The sequence below is a fragment of the Lytechinus variegatus genome, chromosome 17 (assembly GCF_018143015.1).
Source record: "Lytechinus variegatus isolate NC3 chromosome 17, Lvar_3.0, whole genome shotgun sequence".
Classification (NCBI taxonomy): Eukaryota; Metazoa; Echinodermata; class Echinoidea; order Temnopleuroida; family Toxopneustidae; genus Lytechinus; species Lytechinus variegatus.
The window spans coordinates 7,062,826-7,082,515 of NC_054756.1; the positions used below are offsets into that span (position 1 = coordinate 7,062,826).

Sequence of the window (19,690 nt, forward strand, 5' to 3'; positions counted from 1 at the left end):
CGCGCTTCGCGCTCGCAATATTTTATTAGTGAGATACGCATCATGTTCCTGATTACAGTGACTACAAAAAGGAGTAATAAAAAAAAATCGGCACGAGCTTGGCACTCGCAATAGATGACTATGGTAGGGTATGTATACTCCTCGTGAATTACAAAAAATAGTCCGTAAAATGTCCCCGTTTGGTGGTCAATATGTAAATAAATTCAGCTTGCGCTTCGCGCGCTAACATTGTTTGTTTAATGAGGCAGGTACGTATCATGATTTTTAAAAAAAAATGCTTCCCGGCTAAAAAATCAACTCGTACTTCGCGTTTGATTTTTATTTGATCAATGAGATACATCTCCTTTTATTTATTAATTGCACAGTCATTAAATTTCTCTATTGGGTCAGCATACCTGTCTACTGAGCTCGCTTCGCGCGCCACTCAGTGACTCTAAATTTTTACTGGTGCCCCTCCCCCATGCCGTGATCCACGGTACGCAAAATCATATTTAGCAGAAAGGGGAACTATTTTATCAACTTGTGAAAGAAGTCATGGTAAGTGGTAGTCAGTCATTTCGGTAACCAGTGAGAGCAAATAAAATGATTCTAAATAATCCAGCCTGCAACATATGCCCTAGCCCTACATCGTTTGAGAAGAACTTAATCACCCAGCTTGCCTATTGTCAAGATGAGTTTCACTTTCTATTCTGGCACGGCGATTAATTTCTCCTTCTATAAAACTGTCTATTCACGGACTGCACTTTATACTATCAATTAATAACCTTTGTAGATGTACTACAAGAAGTGATAATTACGAAACACAAACTCTGCGTATGTTAAGATCTTAAACTACTTCCGCGTGTATCTTGCCAATGAGCATTCGCATCAATTGCCAAACGAGCTACCCAAGCAAGGGTTAACACTTTTCAAGCAATTTGCTTTACGTGTAGTTGTGATCAAAATGATTAAAGACCTACCTCTCAAAGACGTCTGAATTGGAAAGCAAAGTGGTCATGAAGATGTCGTTTTTATAAGCGCCATATTGGAACATTCTTCGTACCATTCAACCCTTACCAGACAAGGATCATCTGCTAAACAAGGAGTTAAAGATGGCTGAAGAAACCGACCTTAAGGATGGCCTTCAAGAAGAAACCTCAACTATGGCGGATCTAACTTGGAGTGCAGACTCACAGTCCATTTCAAAAATTCTTCGCAAATATCAGCTCCCGTTACTGGTGACAGTTGCGGACGCCGGGAATCACAAGCAGACAGCAGTATCAGTGAATGAAGTCATCAAGATTGAATCCATTCTTGCTGTTGATTACGTTGAAGCGTCCGTGCTTGAGAGCGGAGTTGGCGAAAAGAAGGATCCTGCCTCGACATCATTCCCATCTACCATTGCTCTTCCTAAAACACTGACCTCCGTATCATTAGAGGTGGTCAAAGAGCCTCAGGATCAGGGTTTAAACAAAACGCTTCACAGATCGAAGAGCCAATCGACCAAGCAAAGCCATTGGTTTTTGGCTAGGAAGACTAAGTTGAAATTCACCAGCGTGAAATCCCTTGCCAAATTCCGACCCAAGGTTGTTCGGGTGATCACCACCCCAACTCAGATGATAGCATCCCCCGATCTCCATGTTGGAAATGAACTTGTTCTTCTTGATGTCATTGAATGCGAAAGACTAGCTGTCAAATACCTCAGGTAAGTCTTGTCAGGGGATATCCTTTACCAGGGACCTGTTGCATAAAACATTTTTACCTGAGAAAACTCTGGTAAAAACTGAAAACTGAGGTTAATCTGATTTCTGCCATTGACTTTAACACAGGGCGAAAACTCTGGTAAAAACATATGCAACGGGCCCCAGGAACGTGAAGATCGAGGTATAGTAGTTTACTTGGGCAGTTGGGATCATCATCCTTGGAATTTCCTACATGTCCTGTTGTAAGTGTGGTTGTCGTATAGGTGACTGCCCTAGGGATGGTTATAGTAGGGTGGTTGTCGTAGGAGTGGTTGACGAAAAGATGGTTGTCCTGGAGGTGATTGTCGAAGGGTGTCTCAGGGCTGGTTGTCATAGGGTTGGCCTTAACAGGGGGTTCTCGAAAGGGTTATTGTCGAAGGTGTCGTTATTAGTGGCCCAATGAAGAAAGAGTTGCGATCCAACGCAACGCAAAAACTCTTGCGCAACTTGATTTTCAGCCAATGAGGCACCCGTAATTGGGACTTGCGCTTGATATATTGACTTGCGTTTAAACGCAACTCTTTTTGCAACAGACCCCAGGGATGGTGGGGGTGTAGAAGTGCTAATGCTGAATGGACATGCAAACTGTAACTATTTATTTGTTAACATGATGCGTAGATCACTTGATTTGCTTAATAGCAGGGGAATCGCCAGGGTATTTTGATCGGGGAGACAATTTATTTTTCTTCTAAAGTGAATAGAGGTGATACACAAAACCGGTGTACATAGAGGACCACACCAGTTATTTTACACCGCTGTTAAATTGGTGGTGTTAGTTATAGGTGTTATTACAACACCTATGCTTGTTACATGCATAGGCGGCGGAAGCGGGGGGGACAGGGGGGACGTGTCCCCCCCTAAATTTGAGGAGGGGGGACGGTCCCCTAAATTTGTTTTGTTTTGTTTTTTTTTTTTTTTTTTGCTTGTCAATTTATTTTCCTACGTCCCCCCTTAAAATTTTTGGGTTGAAAACTTTTTTTTTTTTTTGCTTGTCAAATTTTTTTTGGTTGTCCCCTCCTAAAATTTGTGGCTTCCGCCGCCAATGGTTACATGTACACTCTTTGGTGTTATGTTCAATCTCTAGGGTGAATTTTTTTAACACCTCAGGGTGTGGTCCTCTATTAACACCAATTGGTGTCAGTTTTAACGCCACAGTTTTTACAGTGTACTGATTTACAACATGTGCAAGAGATAATATGCATATAAGTTTCTTGAGCTTCTTTCTCCCTTTTTCCTCTATCTTTTTCTTTCCTTCTCTTTCACAACTTGGAAAATCGTTCATAGCGGGTGATCGATCGCCTTATGCCCCTGCTGAAAAAAGAATAACCCGAGCGCGAAGCGCGAGCTGAAACGTTCAACCTGAAAAAGGAACACAATTTGATTTCATAAAGATGATAAGTATCTCCGATCAGACACCGTCATACAAATACCTTCGCCTACCGGGCTGGCCTACCCGCTTGAACTCTTATGAAACGCTGACATCTGAGTCTAGATATACTTTCCATTCGGTACTTTACTAGATGCCGACTTCGGGAAAGCAACGAGCCTCAGAAGATAATCAAACTAAACTTGAAATGGACTGGAATCTACGAGAGTGTGCCTGAGCCTAAATCAATGCATGTGAAGGTGAGATCTGATCGTACGGCTATTTTCTAAACAGATTCATTACATTGCTGATTATAATGAAATTAGGTACAATATTTCAATATACATAGAGTTAAAGGCACCTGATATTTTAATGACAGCGCATAAACATGCTATACCATGTATACTATATACTATACAAACTGCAGTGTAGTTCCTAGTTCCTTGATTGATTGCGTATATTGAAATCTAGTTTAAAATTGACGCAATTTTCCTTGAAATAACCATTAAATCAATATTTACATGATTCAGGACGCCAGAGAGGGATTATAGTTTTAGTTACTAAAGTTGTTTTATTGCCGATACTTTTTTTATTAGCGATCATCAAGATTCACAATATTTGCAATAGATTGGCATGATAACAATGTAACAATCAAATTGCCTCGAATTTTCGATTACCGATTGATTCTTTTGTCTACGTTGTAAGTTACTCAAGATACTGCGATTCACTGCACTTTAGAGACTGAATTAAAGTACTTTTCATTGTGAACGTTATAAAAAAGAAGCTTCAAAATGTATTCATGATGAATTTATACCTTTCCCTCCTCCTGTACATCTTCTTTTCTTTTCTAATTTGTTGTCTTCTTCCTCTCTTTCTTTCCCTTCTCTTCTCCCCCTCCTCCTTCCTCTCTTTATTCCCCTTCTCTCCCCCTTCTTCGCCCCTCGTCCTCCTCCTTCTTCCTCTCTTTCTTCCCCTTCTCTTCTCCCCTACTTCTTCCCCTCATTCTTTTTCTTCTCCTTCTTCTCCTCCTCCTTCCTCTTCCTCCTCTCGTCTTCTTCTTCCTTCTCCTTCTCTTTCTACCTCTTCTTCTTCCTCCTCTTCTTCTTTCTTTATCCCATCTTCAACTCTCTCTTTGACAGGATTTGATTTCACTTCATGGCCTACCAACCACCGTGCGGATCAGAGAGACCATACCTAATCGAAACAAATGGATGAACCCTAAGGCCTCTTCTATCATGAAACGGATTCGAACCCTAGACCTTCACCTCAAGTTTTCCCAGGAGGCCACTACGTATTTTGCGATTGGTGTCGTCGTTGGAGGGGATGGGGCGAGGAGATCGGTCGTCATAATATCGACAAACTCGGATGTACTTTTTAAGGCATCGCCAGAGATGGAAGAAAAAACAAAGAGATACCAGCAGTTGATCTCATCCTATAAGGGTATCGACGTGGAACGTATTCCTCCAGTAAGATTGATTCCTCCTTCCCAATCCTTTAATAATAATTACCATCATCTTCCTCTCTTTCTTCCTCTTCTTCATTTTCTTTTCATTTTTTCCTTCTTCTTTTTTTTCTTCTTCTTTTTCTTCTTCTTCTCCTCCTCCTTCTTTCGTTATTCCCCCATTCTCGTTCCCAATTGTATTAACCGTTTATATACATCTTTCAGTGGCGTGCAGATGGGGGGAAGGGGTGGGCAAGCCCCCCCCCAAAAAAAAAAATCATTTTCCGAATGCTATAAAATCCCGATACACCATATCTAGCCCCATCAATACTTTTGGCTCATTACGCCACTGACTTCTTCTCCCTCTCCTCCTTTTCTCTGTTCCTAATCTCGTTTCCTTGGTCCCCAATGACCGTCGTCAATAAACCGCATTATCTCAATCGTCATGCATATGACCTTTCAGTTTCAACCCGATATCAATTAAAATAGATTCGAAAAGGGTGAAACCTCTCGCAAATGGATAGAGATAGGCCTACTTGGGAACAAATCAATATACCTTTGATTAATTATTAAATAATTTGATAGTGCTTTAAAGGGGAAGTTCACCCAGACAAAATTTTATGGTAAAAATAGCAGAAAAATAATGAAAAAATATTGACACAGGTTTGGGGGAAATTTGTCAAACAATAAATGATTTATTAGAATCTTAACTATTGGATTTGTGACGTCACAGGCGAGCAACTTTCCTGCATATCGTATAGTACAAAATCGATGAAATGTCATTTCAGTTTTTATTGTACCTTGAGAGTTATCAATACACAAATTATTCCACACTCGTTGGTAAAATAAAAAATAAGTCATCATGAACCATTAACAATGAAATTTATGCATTTCATATCACATAACATTTGGGCAACTGCTCATTTATGACGTCACAAATCAAAAACTTGATATTCTAATAACTTTCTCAATATTTCATAGATGTTCCTGGAACCTTCATCAATATTTTTATATATATATATATATTTAAATATTATTTTATTTATCTATTTTTATTTTTTATTTCATTTTATGATATATATATATATATATATATTTTTTCTTTTTTTTGGGGGGGGCTATTTTTTACGACAAAATGTTCGCCAGGGCTCCTCTTTAAATAAGATCAAGAGTGTTATTAGCGCGGCCGGGCATAAGAACCCGATGGAACTTGAATATGTCTCGATGAAAGGTATGCTATTTTTTAAGAACTTGCAATTTAGACTTTACCCTTTGCAGTAAAAACAATTTTCTTAGGTCCTAGGTTGCTCATAGAAGGATGGAAAGGTAATAGGAATAGGAAAAGTGCTGAATTGGCAAGACGTCTATTTCGAACAAAACTCTTATCAAATATGTGGATCATTTTTATCTTATTACTCATGTTAATGATAACATTAAATAAATAATAATAATAACCAACACAAGTAATATTTTTTTCTGTCTGAATATAGGAAATGTTTATCAGAGATAAAGGACCAGTGTTTGTCACTGTTCCATTGTGGGAGCTCGAGTCATGGAACGTCAAACTCAGGAATAAGAAAGGTATTTTTTTTTCAAATGCAAAAAGAGCTTATCTAGTCCATAATCACATTCTTCATGGAGTGATTCTAGGAACCAATCCCTTTGGAGTGAACTGTACATCCTTTTAGAGTGCATTATGACCAGTAGCGTACCTAGTATTTTCCACATAACAGGGGGGGGGGCAAAATCGTCCGCAAAAATATTTGACACACACAAAAAAGGTCTTCCACCAAAAATAAAGGATTTCGTGCCTCCCCCCCTGTAGGTACGCTAGTTATTATGACTCCTTTTTGGAGTGAAATGCATATGCCTCTTCTTGCAGTTCACTCCAAAAGGAGTCATATAATGCAATAACAAAGGTAGTGCAGCTTGTCTAAATTTAAACCAATGGATGTGAAAGGACATTTAGTCTGCTTGAATTAAATCTCAGTAATTAAACTAAATGTAATCAGTCTGCTTAAATCTGAATTCAGATTAAAAAAGAGTCCGGGAAAAGGGTATTCTGTCTGTATAAAGCTAGGCCTATACTTATCTCAATAATTATTCTATAGATGGGATTTCTGCCGTTGTCGGATATCTTTGCACAAATATATTTTTTTATCATCATAATACGTTTAACAATGATTGCTATCATAACATCAAAATTATAAGATACAATCGACAAACGAATGCTAAAATAATTGATGGGACCAATATACTTTTTTCAAAGATAGTCAGTGTCAGTTGAATTAATTATATCTACTTGCATTATGATTAATTCAGCTCCCTTCTCTCGAGGGTCGATGACATCAACGTGCATAAACGGACCTACTTCGATTGAGAATCACTCCTATGTTAACGTCGATTCCACCCTTAAGCATCCTCGTCCACGTAAGGACTTCCGTTTCACATTTTATTAATTTATTTACAATAAAGTGTTTGTAAACATAAAATAATTAATATTGATGTGATCTCATGAGGATCTGTATTAAAATTGGTTAGACTAGCGTTTTAAGAACTTACTCTACTCTGATTATAGTATGTCTATTTCACTGATCTTAGTCTCATCTTGTGTATTCGATCTTTCTACTCATTTGTTATAAGATTTACCATTCGGCAAGTTGACAGGTATTCTGATATTGTGTCCAAAAGTGTAAGGGGCAATGCACCCATTTAATGCCTATTTGCATGCTTGCTTCGCCCTATGTAAAACAGGTCTGGGGCGGCGGAACGTATTTTCGTTTTTTTACTTATATACCAAAAACGGCATTTTGGTGCAAACGGATATTTTTGCCATGAGATCATCATCTGTGTGAAGAAGTTGTGTGTTTTGTCGTAATAAAATTGAGCGAATTTTTTTTAAAGTGATTTCTGATAGATAAGAAATGTAAAATTTTTCAAATCTGAAGCTGTAAAACTCGCTTTTTGGTCAATGGACCTATACTGTTAAAAGGGCATTCTTGCGAGATGTTGTGAGCGCGAATCACGAGCTCAAACTTTATGAAATTTCATGTAATAAGACATGAAAAGTAAACATTCCGAGCAGTTTTTGTAATCATGAAAAAAAAAAATTTGAATCTAACCAAAGAATTAACGCGAGCGCGAAATTCATAATATACTTACCACAAAAGGAACCTTTTAAAGACTGCATTTAGTGATTCATAAATAAGTATGGACTACATGTCTCACCAATCGAATAATGCGAGCGCGAATCGAAAATGTGTGATATTCCAACCTGAAAGCTGGACATTCTATGCATTTAAGTAAACATGAACAGGACGAATACCTTTTACTAAACAATAATTGATGCGAGCGCGAACAAAAAAATGTCGTTTTATAACATAAAATGTATTGTGTTTTGCTTCAAAAAGGGTATGTCACTTAAAAAGGGCACATTTTATTTTGAAAAAGTGCATTTTTTTTACCTACGGGATTTTATTATTATTTATTTTTTTTTTTTTTTTTGGGGGGGGGTGTTACACCCACAAATGTAATAATCGCCCACAAATGTAATAACGCCCACAAATGTAATAACACTTTACCAACAAATGTAATAACGCCCACAAATATAATAACACTTTACCCACAAATGTAATAATTTTTGATCGCCCACAAATGTAATAACACTTTACCCACAAATGTAATAACGCCCACAAATGTAATAACACTTTACCCACAAATGTAATAATGACTTTACCTACAAATGTAATAAATTTGAAGTGATTTTTGGCGAACGAAACTAATATCCTATAGAACGAAACGAACGAAACTAATATCCTATAGTAATGCGTTCATATAGCACAAAAGTTCAAAGTCTTTTTTCCAGACCCGGTTAATGAAATATTACAGTACAAGTCCAAGTCTTTTTCCAGACCCGGTTTTTCAAAATTATGATATACGTCCAAATTCTTTTTACCAGACCCGGTTGTTTCAAAATTATAATATACGTCCAAAGTCTTTTTTCCAGACCCGGTTAATTCAACAATTATAATGCAAGTCCAAAGTCTTTTTTTCAGACCCGGTCGTTTCAAAAGTTATAATATACGTCGGTGAGGGGTAAAGACAACACTCTAAGCCCAAGCATTTTAAGTGGGTTTAATTTTGAAGATTGGTCTCAGCTGTCATTTTTTTCAATATTTCTTTATCTTTTAAATAACCGGGTCCAGACGAAAGACTAAGCATAATACTCGTGTTATTCCACAAGAATAAGAATATGAGTCTTTTGTTTTTAGGATTGTTTAAATCATTTTTAAATCACCGGGTCTGGAATAAAGACAACGCTCTAAACATGTGCTTTTCTACATGCATGGTCTTAATTTGGAGGATTGTTGGTTCTTAGATTCGTTGTTGGGGGTTGAGTTTTATTGATTTTTTATTCCTGAAATAATTGTGTCTGGAGGAAAGTCGATCTTCGACAATCGGTCTTCATGTTAATTGTTCCACAGTAATTAGGTTATTGGGTATTCGTTTTAGAATATTTGTAAAAACTATTTTATTTTTCAAATAGTAACCAAGTCTGGAGAAAGGATGTCTGCATTACCCACGCGTTATTACAATGTTTTGTAGGGGTAGTAGTATTATTTAAAAAAAGACATATTTTTACTGGGTGAAACTTTGGAAATTTGGTCTTAGATTCGAAGTTTTTCAGTTACTTTTTTTTAATAGCCGGGTCTGGAGGAAAGAGTACGTTTTAAAACTCGTGTTATTCTACGAGAATAAGAATATAAGGTCTTATGTTAGAAGATTTTTTTTCGTAACTGTTTTAGGTCTGGAATAAAGACAACACTCTAAACCTCTTTTAATACAGGTTCTTAGGTTGAAGGTTTGTTTGGTCTTAGACTTTGATTTTTTTTTTCATTCTTACTATTAGCGTTTTTTTAAAGAAAAAAATGGTCGGGCTGAAAGACTACGCTATATCCAGCATTAATAAGATTATGGGGTCTTTATACTGTTTTTAAACTGTTATTCATAATGTTTAGATAACAGGTAACCGGGTCTGGAGAAAAGACTACGCTTGATTCTCAATTTACTCTTAGTGCATATATTCACAATATACACCGTATAAGTTGAAACAACAACAAAGACATTAATTCCACCAGTTTTAATTAACTGGGTCTGGAGAAAAGACTAAGCTCGATTCCCAATTTTTCCACAGGAATATCATTATTTTTTAAATAACTGGGTCAGGAAAAAGACTTTGGACTTTTTAAAAATTTTTAAACAACCGGGTCTGGAAGAAAAAAGACTTTGGACTTTTATTATATTTTTTTAAACAACCGGGTCTGGAAAAAAGACTTAGGATTTATATTATAATTTTTGAAACAACCGGGTCTGGAAGAAAGACTTTGGACTTGTACTTTGATGTTTTATTAACCCGGTCTGAAAAAAAGACTTTGCACTTTTGTGCTATATGAACACATTACTATAGGATTTTAGTTTAGAACGGATTCGCCAAAAATCCCTTCAAATTTATTACATTTGTGGGTAAAGTCATTATTACATTTGTGGGTAAAGTGTTATTACATTTGTGGGCGTTATTACATTTGTGGGTAAAGTCTTATTACATTTGTGGGTAAAGTGTTATTACATTTGTGGGCGTTATTACATTTGTGGGTGCAACAGGGGGCACTTAACCCCCCTCCCGGTTCCGCCGCCTCTGATGTAAAATAAGATTTAAAATAAAAACATTCAACATAGTCCACCATGCGTAACCTGTAAGATATATTCGAATTTCATCCCCTGCGACAGCTCGCCAGTTTATTTTCTAAAGTTTCCCATATTAGTCTTTTTATTATCATTACGCTAATGATTATGTTTTTGCTATATGCTTACACACTGCCATGCAGACAGACGTTAATCATTATCATTAAAAAGTCCTTGATTTTATTCATCTGGCAATTATGTACATGTATACATTACTTTTCCAGCTCCGAGTGAAGGGAAAGAAATTTCAGGTGCTTTAGAGAACAGCAGAGAACTAGAGAATGGAACTCCAAAGGTAGGTGGGTGCATGTCTTTAGTCCGGTGTAACGAAGGGATGTGATTGAACCAATCACCCGTGATTGAACCAATCACCTATGGAAAGCCAACACCTCCATCATTTACCAGCTCGAGTGTTCCCTATTAAATGATGATGTAGGCATATAGGCTACGATCATGCATACACATCAGTGTTTTGAGAATCAAGCGCACTTATCGTTGTTTCCAGCATGTCCAAAGAGACATTGCGCAAATTTTCTGTACACAAAATTATGGCGTTGATGGATTTCCATCGATGGGGTGCATGGATCGGATATACCCTGATCGAGATACATGCCGAATAATTTTTTAATTGATAATGCGATGTGACCAAACTGTAGAGATTTATGATAACACACTCGCCTAGTCGCCCTCATTATGTACAAATAATAATAATGATGATGATGATAATGATGATGGTGATAGTAATAACAAAAATAACATCAATGGTATAGTCCTGCAGTGGATCTCCATGGTGTTTGTACATAGATGGAGACTGGAGAGAGATCCAATGACTGAAATGTATATGGTTCATTTGAAATCGACATGATAGATGAAAGTTAGTTCATATCTACTGGAGATGTAATGAACATGCTTTGATTATTCCAGTTTTTTTATTTTTTAAAAATTCAAAACATTATATATATTTTGTATCAGTTTAGAATCTTTCCAAAGATGATATGACTGACTGGGCGTTGTGGCGAACGCCTCTAATCCAAGCTAGGTGAGAGAAAATGATGCAGAGGTTCGAGCCCTGATTCGAGCGTCTTTCGGATGGTAACGTTTAAGGTCGACCCCTAATATAAACTTATACAGGATTGATAAACGTCTGAAAAAAAATAATAAACAAACACAATATCACCCTGAAATTCATTTTTCTAAATGTTTGTTCACAATTTTTTGTCTTTGAATATAGGCACATAACTCGGATGTGAATGAACCTTTACCCGTTTTCACGAATGACTTGGATGGAGACATGACGTCATCTAGCAGTCAATCAAAGACACACAGACTCTCTACTTGTGAGAATTCACAGAGTAAGAAAATTTACATTAATTGGTGTAGTGGTTCTGACTCTCGCCTTGTAAACAGAGGGTCGTGTGTTCGAATCCCACCGCGGTCTAGCGTCCTTTGGCAAGGCGTTAATCCACACTTTGCCACTCTCGACCCAAGTGCTAAAATGGGTACCCGGTAGGATGCGAAAGATATTGTATGTTTGATTTTGCCAGCGCCATAATGAGGCTGCGATGAATACAAGGAATGCTCCCAAGGGAGTGGAAATTGAGCACTTTCGTGCCGGGTTGAAATGAATCCAATGACCGGGGTAATATATGCTGTAACGCGCTTTGAACCATTCTGGGAAAAGCGCTTTATAAAAATTGGCAATTATTATTATTATTAATTATTATTTATCATACTTATAAACTTCAACACTCTTTCATGTTTTACGTATATCTCATATCATAAACGCAATGTTAATGGAATAGGCTTTATGAATCTTTCATCGGTAAAATGGCATCCAAAATTTCTTAGCGTTTTCTAAGCGTCATAAGCTAGGTCGAAATTTGAATCTGTGTGCTATATAACCCCTATATTACGTATCCATTATTACTACTACTATTATCAAAGTGTAATGTTTTTTTTATTATTTACATAACAGAACAAATGGATAAACGGGATTCGATGCCACACAGTTTTCCACCACCTATTCCGTATCGTAGACGAAAGAGCAAATCTAACAAGTCCTCTTGGCTCAGCTCATTCCGGCGTAACCCGGAAGCAGAAAGCCGACCCCTACCGGATGTTCCAAAGGACACCACATCTATTGGGTCACCCAGCGGTGTATACATAACACATGTAACACCTCCATCATCGTCGTCGACCAGGGAGAGGAGTGGGCACCATAAGTCACGGTCGTCGTCATCGTCAAAGAAGAAAACAAGGCGAAAGAGTGCTAATGACATGACGTCAATATCACGTGATCATTCTCCGAGTAGTTCTGGATTAAGTACCGATCCCTTTGGACCTCCGTTGCCTCCTCGAACGCCATCACTGGAGAAGCTGGACAAGGAAAGCTCAAAAAGTAATCATTCCTCTAACAAAATTAAAATCCGCAATATTCTATAACATAAAAGTATGGCGATTTAACAAGATACAAGATAATTTCATTGGTACGCGAGCGCAGGCATAACGTCTATAAATGAGTTCCATGGTACATAATAATAAACAATACAGGATATATCAATATAACGTTTAATAAACAAAATAATTTTCTGTAAACTCCGTTAAATCCATGAGTTGGCTGCTGTTAAATTCATAATCAATTGTACCTTAAAAATGTTCTTGCCCTTTAAGCCAATTCATCTTTATAATTTAATTGCCATTCAATACTTCAATTAAAAGCAGTTATTTCGTCTTGAAATTTGTGTTTATTCAAAATCTGTCTATATTTCAGAGAACCACCAGAAAGGCAAAATTCAACAGTACAAACTAAACAAACGAATGTTGAATTTTATATAATGGACCATAATTATATCCAAGACGAAAATATACTAAGATATGATTCAATAATCTCTGCGGGCTGACGAGAAATAAACAGATTTCGTTTAATCATTACCACCTCCCACAAACCCGAACCGTTTTTGCTAATAGCACTTTTACTAAAACAGGACCCAAATTCTGGAACAGCCTAAATAACGAACTGGTTGATAGCCCTTCTCTCAATTGTTTCAAACGCAAACTTAAGTTATACCTCTTAGAGAGGTACATTGCTGAATCGTACTGATGACTGCAAATAATAATAATTGTAAATTGTTTTTCTATTCTTTCTTTCTTATACTCTCTATTATTTATCCCTTGACCCCCCCCTCCGTCTTTTTGGTCGCTTTCCAAATTCATTTTATCTTCCTATTTTATTCATTTTCTGGTAACTTGATGCCTTTCGATATATTTTGTGTAAAACAATCTATGTAATAGATATGTATTCCGTTTCCACATCTGTTCGCTCAAAGTAACAACTTATATTTTCCCCCAATGGGAGCCTTATATTCTACAAGCTCTGCTTTTTATGTAGGCTCCTCATTTTTTTTTTACATTTTGTAGTGTACCTTATGTTTAAATACTTATGTTAGATATTTAATTTGAACATTGATACACTATGTTTACGAATACATTTGTTATGTATAATAAATTATTCCACTTTTAAAACAAATAGCATAATATATTATGTTATTTGTTTTAAAAGTGGAATAAATAAATGAAATGAAAATCATTAATAATTTCGGCATGTCTTTAACGAAATGTCAAAGGGTTAGCAACAAAAAAAGAAGGAAAAAAAAGAATCGAGAATAGAAATTGACAGCCCACGAGAACGATTTTAAGATGTCAATTTTTCTTCATGATATACCTTAGGTGGAAGGCATGAGAGAAAACACCGGGACCCTCTCTCCCCTAGGGCTAAAGATCGCTCTGGAGTTCACGGGGGAGATGGCATGCCGGATGGAACGAAGAAAGGAAAACACCGATCAAAAGTTCATCGAAATCATTCAGCTTCTAGTAAACACAAACATGAAGAGAAGAAGCCGGAGAAACGGCGGAAGATGTCTGCTCCTTCCATCTTGGAACAGACTGTCTCTGGACCAAATGAATTAGCTGTGAGTCATATATAATTTATTTGTCTCTTTATTTGAGTGCACAAACTAACTGAGTTATCCCGAATCTATTCGTCTATTTTGTCGGGGTTCAAAACTTAAAGGTCAAGTCCACCTCAGAAAAATATTGAGTTGAATCGACAGAGAAAAATCAGACAAGCACAATGCTGAAAATTTCATCAAAATCGGATGCAAAATAAGAAAGCTATGACATTTCAAAGTTTCGCTTATTTTTTTTAAGTTTCGCTTATTTTTAACAAATAGTTATATGAACGAGCCAGTTACATCAAAATGAGAGAGTCGATGATGTCACTAACTCACTATTTCTTTTGTTTTTTATTGTTTGAATTATACAATATTTCAATTTTTACGAATTTGACGATTAGGACCTCCTTGCCTGAAGCACAAAATGTTAAAATAATGGAATTCCACGTGTTCAGGGAGGAATGAAACTTCATTTCACATGATAATGACGAGAATATAAAAATATTTCATATAATAACCAATACAAAAGAAATAGTGAGTGATGTCATCAGTTCCTCATTTGCATACCGACCGAGATGTGCATATAACTGTTTTGTGAAATGAAGCGAAACTTTGAAATGCCACAACTTTCTTATTTGACATCCGATTTTGATGAAATTTTCAATGTTATGCTTGTTGAATTTTTCTTTTTATTCAAAACAAGTTTTTGTTGGGGTGGACTTGTCCTTTAACAATGAGTTATACCGATACTCATTGTCTCTCAAATTGTCGGGGTTTGGGTTCAATACTCAACTACGAGTTATATCGAAAACACTCATCGTCTCTAAATGTGTCGGGGCTCAAAATTAATTATGAGTTATACCGAAACTCATTGTTTCATTTATCGGGGTTCAAACCTTTAACTACGGATTATATCGAATATGTTTGTCTCTCACTTTGCCAGAGTTACTTAACTATGATTTATTCCGAATCCCTTTGTCTCTGATAATGAAACCTGGATGTGAGTTATGTTGAATTCCGTTGTCTATGTATCCGAGATTTAACTAAAAAGTGAGTTATCCCGAATCTATTTTTATCTTTGTCCGCGATCTAAACTAACTATTGAGTTATCTCGAGTCTCTTTGAGTTCCAGATTTTGATGTTACAGCGAGTTTCTTTTTGCTCTTAAAGCACGCAAGCAAAACTAAGTTTTGAGTTAAGAATATCTTGTCTCTTACTTGTCAGGGCGCAAAACGTATAAGCATTTTAGTTATCTTTTTTCCCCTCTCAGTATGGCGGTGAGATATATCTCATTGTCTCAGAACAAACCTAAGCGGTGTGTTCTCTAACTAATCTCATATTTTGAGTGCAAAACCTAGCTCCTCACTCTTCAAAAATGTTGGGACAACATACTGTCCACACAACAACTGGTTAAAACTTTACCAAATTCTAGGTTGTTTTAACCACTAATGTGTGCTTTGGGTGAAATCTAAACCGTACTGGTTGGATACTTTTTTTAACCCATTGCGGTGTGGAAAGTATGTTGCCCAATATTTTAAGAGTGTAATTTCTTTGAGAGAGTGCAACAGTTAGGTAGTTCTTTTGTCTTTGTCTCAGTTCAAAATTCAGCAGTAACCTAATCTCTGTGAGTGCAAAACCGACGTATATCATTTTTTTCTCTTTGTCTGAATTCAAAACTTAGCTAACTAATCTTGTAGGAGTGCAACAAAGAGTATTCAGAATATATTTATCTCTTTAAGTTAAAAAAATAAGCTGCGAGTTATACTGAACTTTTTTTTCAAGTTCAAAACTTAGATGTGAGTAAATTATAAACTAATCTTTTTGTCTGAGTGCAAAATGATAGTTTGCCGAATAACATGAATATCTTTTGTCTCTTTTTTAGTTCAAAACTTAGCTGTGAGTTATACCGAACCTTTTTGTTTAAGATAAATACCGAGGTATAGTGAATATCTTCGGTCAGATTGCAAAACTAATTAGCTGCGAGCACATGCGAGTCTTAACAAATCTCTTGTCTTTATTCAAATTAAGCTGTACCGCGTAAGTTGTGTCTGAATACAATTATGTTAGTTATACCGAATATCTGTGTCTGTTTGTCGGAATTAAATTCATAACTTATAGTGGCAGTCGATACCCAATCTATTCGTAACTTTAAACACTTCGAAGTAAGTCACACCAAAAATCACCCCTTTTGTGTGTTCTTTTTTTTAGTTAAGTATATATCCGCGTGTTACACCGAATCTCCCATTGGGTCTTCATATCTTGAAAATGCATTTTCTACCAATATCCTTGTCTTGTCTATCATGTTTCATATACATAGAATCATAGCTTTGACGAAACAACGGATTATCTCATCCCGAACTCCACTCGTGATGATTCAACCAAAGATGGTGCCGATGATAATTCATCTCTGACGTCACCAGTTGCATCACCCACCGAACTTACATTTCCAAGCCCCCTTAAACCATGCAGAAAAGTAAGTTTATATTGTAAGAAGACTTGTGATTTCTTACATTAACCAAAGTGTTCATTATTTAAAAAAAAGCGTCGTGAATTAGGGATTTAAAAAAATTAAATTAAAATCACCCACCCAGTCTTACAGGCTTCGCAGTTCCCATGACACAATGCTCCTCAGTCTCCCACCATGTAAAACAAAGATCACACTAGGTGACCGTGCCTTTATCAGTGTTGCACCCAAACTCTGGAATTCCATATAGTCTCCCTTCTTCAACAAGAAATGCATCCTCTGTCAACTTATTTAAAACTAACTGAAATCCCATCTCTTTCAAGAGAGTATTTAATAAATAAGTCACTTTTTAATGTATTTTGTAGAAATAATTAATCTTTACTTATTTTTCTTCAATTAATTTAGCGAACTTAAATTTACTTCTAAAATTTTTGCGTATGCTGTTAATAATTGTTTTCTACTTATCTGTTATGTATTGTAATGCGCAGTTGAGTATATCCAAATAGAAATTGCGCAATATAAATTTACAATTATTATTATTATTATTAATGTCTTCAAATATAATCATTCCTGTTATTCTCTTCTTTCTCTCTCTCTCTCCATCTTTCTCAATCTCTTTGTCTTCTCTCTTACACATTATAAGTCCAATCCATCTAAATCCACATCCCACAAGCGAGTCCGTCTTCCAGAACGAACATTCAACTCGCCAGCGGACCTACCGCGTGATATGTCAGAACTGACATGCGGAGAGCTCGGGCAAGCATTAAGTCTCCTCCACATGAGGGCAGAGACGGTAGAACTATTTGCCAAGCATCTTGTAAACGGGGCTCTTCTTGAAAAGATGGATGCCGATATCTTGAAGTCTGAGTTTGAATTAACACATTTTGAATTGTTTAAAATAAGGCAGTTTATTTCAGGCTGGAGGCCATAGTCTGTATCAAGCAATATCATTGTGAATTCTTGATCACCGCCATTTTTTCCAACATCGTCATTACTCATCATCATCATCATCATCCCCATCGTCGTCGCAATCGCCTCATCATCATCATCGTCATCATCAAACCACTACTTATATATCATCATGATTATCAAGATTATCATAATTATGATCATCATCATCATCATCACCATCATTTCTATCACTCGACTACTCTCATTATAATCATCAACGTTATCATATCATCATCATTACCATCATCATCATCCTCATCATCATTACCATCTCTTGGGTACTTTCATCATAATCATCATTATATCACCAATTCATCACCATCGTCGTTGTCACCACCCCCACCATCGAACCACTACTTATATCATCATTATAATTATGATCATAGCTATCATCTTCTTCTTCATCTATATCTCCATCATCATCATCATTATCATTACCATCACTCAACTACTCTCATTATAATCATCAAAAGTATCATATCATTATCATCAATTCATCATCATCACCATCAGCTTGTTCATCATTCAGGGGCCGCGGAACGGTTTTCAAAGAGGGGGGGGGGGGCGACCATGCTAAAAATCACAATAGATAGATAGATAAAATGGTTTATTAATAAAATTCAAGACATCATCGCGGCTAAGGCCGAATTGCGATGTTTTCACAAGGTAATAAAGACACAAAAATATTCAAACAATAACACAGATAATTACAAAATAAATAATACGGATAAAGTATGGTATTGAAAACTACTTGTGTTGTGGAATTTTGGAAAGGTAAGAGAGAGGTGGGGAGGAGAGGCAGATAGAGAGGGGGGGGGGGTGAAGGGAAGAAGTGGAGCAGAAAGTCAGAAGAAAAGAAGGTACAAACATTATGAAAGAGGTAAAAACATGAAGTTGTAAGGCTGTACGCAATCATAATTATGGTAATTTTTACATTTTTGAACAGTTTTGGAAAAAAGTGGGGGGCTGAAGCCCCTCCCCCTGTTCCGCAGGCCCTGTCATTATCTCCTCCCATCATCATCCTCATCATCATGATCATCATCATCAACAACATCATCAAATTTGTTACATCATATTCATCTCTATAATGTAACTATGATTGGATTTGCTGACAAGTTGCACAATGTTGTGGATGTGAGTAATTGAAGTTTCCATTTGCACCTCTAAACACATATTGAGATTACATGCATTTTTTTTATCCATGTCATGCAGGTTGTGGCTAATAATTCCAAAACCCTATTGGCTACATCTTGATTCGGAACACAAATTAATTATACTGTATAAAATAAGCTGAACGATGGCATGAGAATTTAAACTCAATCGGCCGCTACATCAGTGCACAAATCAAAGCCATTAATAGAGAGTCCGTCCAACCCGGATTCAATAATGGTTTACCAATATGGCGCGTTTTGTTAGGCAAGCCCTATATCCAAAGAAATTGCGCCGGGTTGACACATCTCTCCGCATTAATGGCTCTAGCACAATTTTTTTGTTAGGCATACTTGAAGCCCCCAGTGAGAAATTACCATAAAATCATTCAAACAAAATGGATCTATTGCATACTTTGATATTTCTTTGTCAAAGGGAAAGTCTATATATCAACGTTTGAAAACAAATTGTAATCAAACTACACCAGGGAATATTTAAGTATTAGATTTATAAATTTGTCAATATTGTGATTCCATGTCATGTGACCACATCACCCACAATGTACTGTGATACAACTTAAAAAAAAAATCAATTTTCTCAGAGATTTTACCTGAACATTCAATGTACATCAAAATCAGTATTGGTATGCTAAGCTATTTTGTGATCCCCCCTCTTATCTTTTTCTTAAAATGAATTCCCTTTAGGGTATGTAGGTGGGGGTTGTCGGGGATATTTTAAGGTTTGAGAAAGCAACTCAAGTGATTGGGGCCTTTTTTTTCTTTTTTTTACCTTGATTGAAATGTATCATAATTAACAAGTTAAATAATGGGTAATCTGAAAATAGATTATTTTGTATGTGATTCTTTGAAACATTATCATAAGGAAATATATGCAAATAATGATACA

At 36.4% G+C, this 19,690-nt stretch overlaps 1 protein-coding gene across 1 annotated transcript; it reads left to right on the forward strand.

Moving 5' to 3' along the window:
• Positions 1-781: 781 nt before the first annotated feature.
• LOC121430989 lies at positions 782-17,698 on the forward strand. The gene is made up of 11 exons (XM_041628439.1): positions 782-1,684; positions 3,242-3,347; positions 4,227-4,553; positions 6,019-6,109; positions 6,851-6,958; positions 10,495-10,565; positions 11,502-11,622; positions 12,246-12,668; positions 13,997-14,238; positions 16,538-16,693; positions 17,328-17,698. The coding sequence occupies exons 1-11, from the start codon at positions 1,092-1,094 to the stop codon at positions 17,613-17,615; spliced, it is 2,526 nt and encodes an 841-aa protein (XP_041484373.1). The 5' UTR covers positions 782-1,091; the 3' UTR covers positions 17,616-17,698.
• Positions 17,699-19,690: the final 1,992 nt, after the last annotated feature.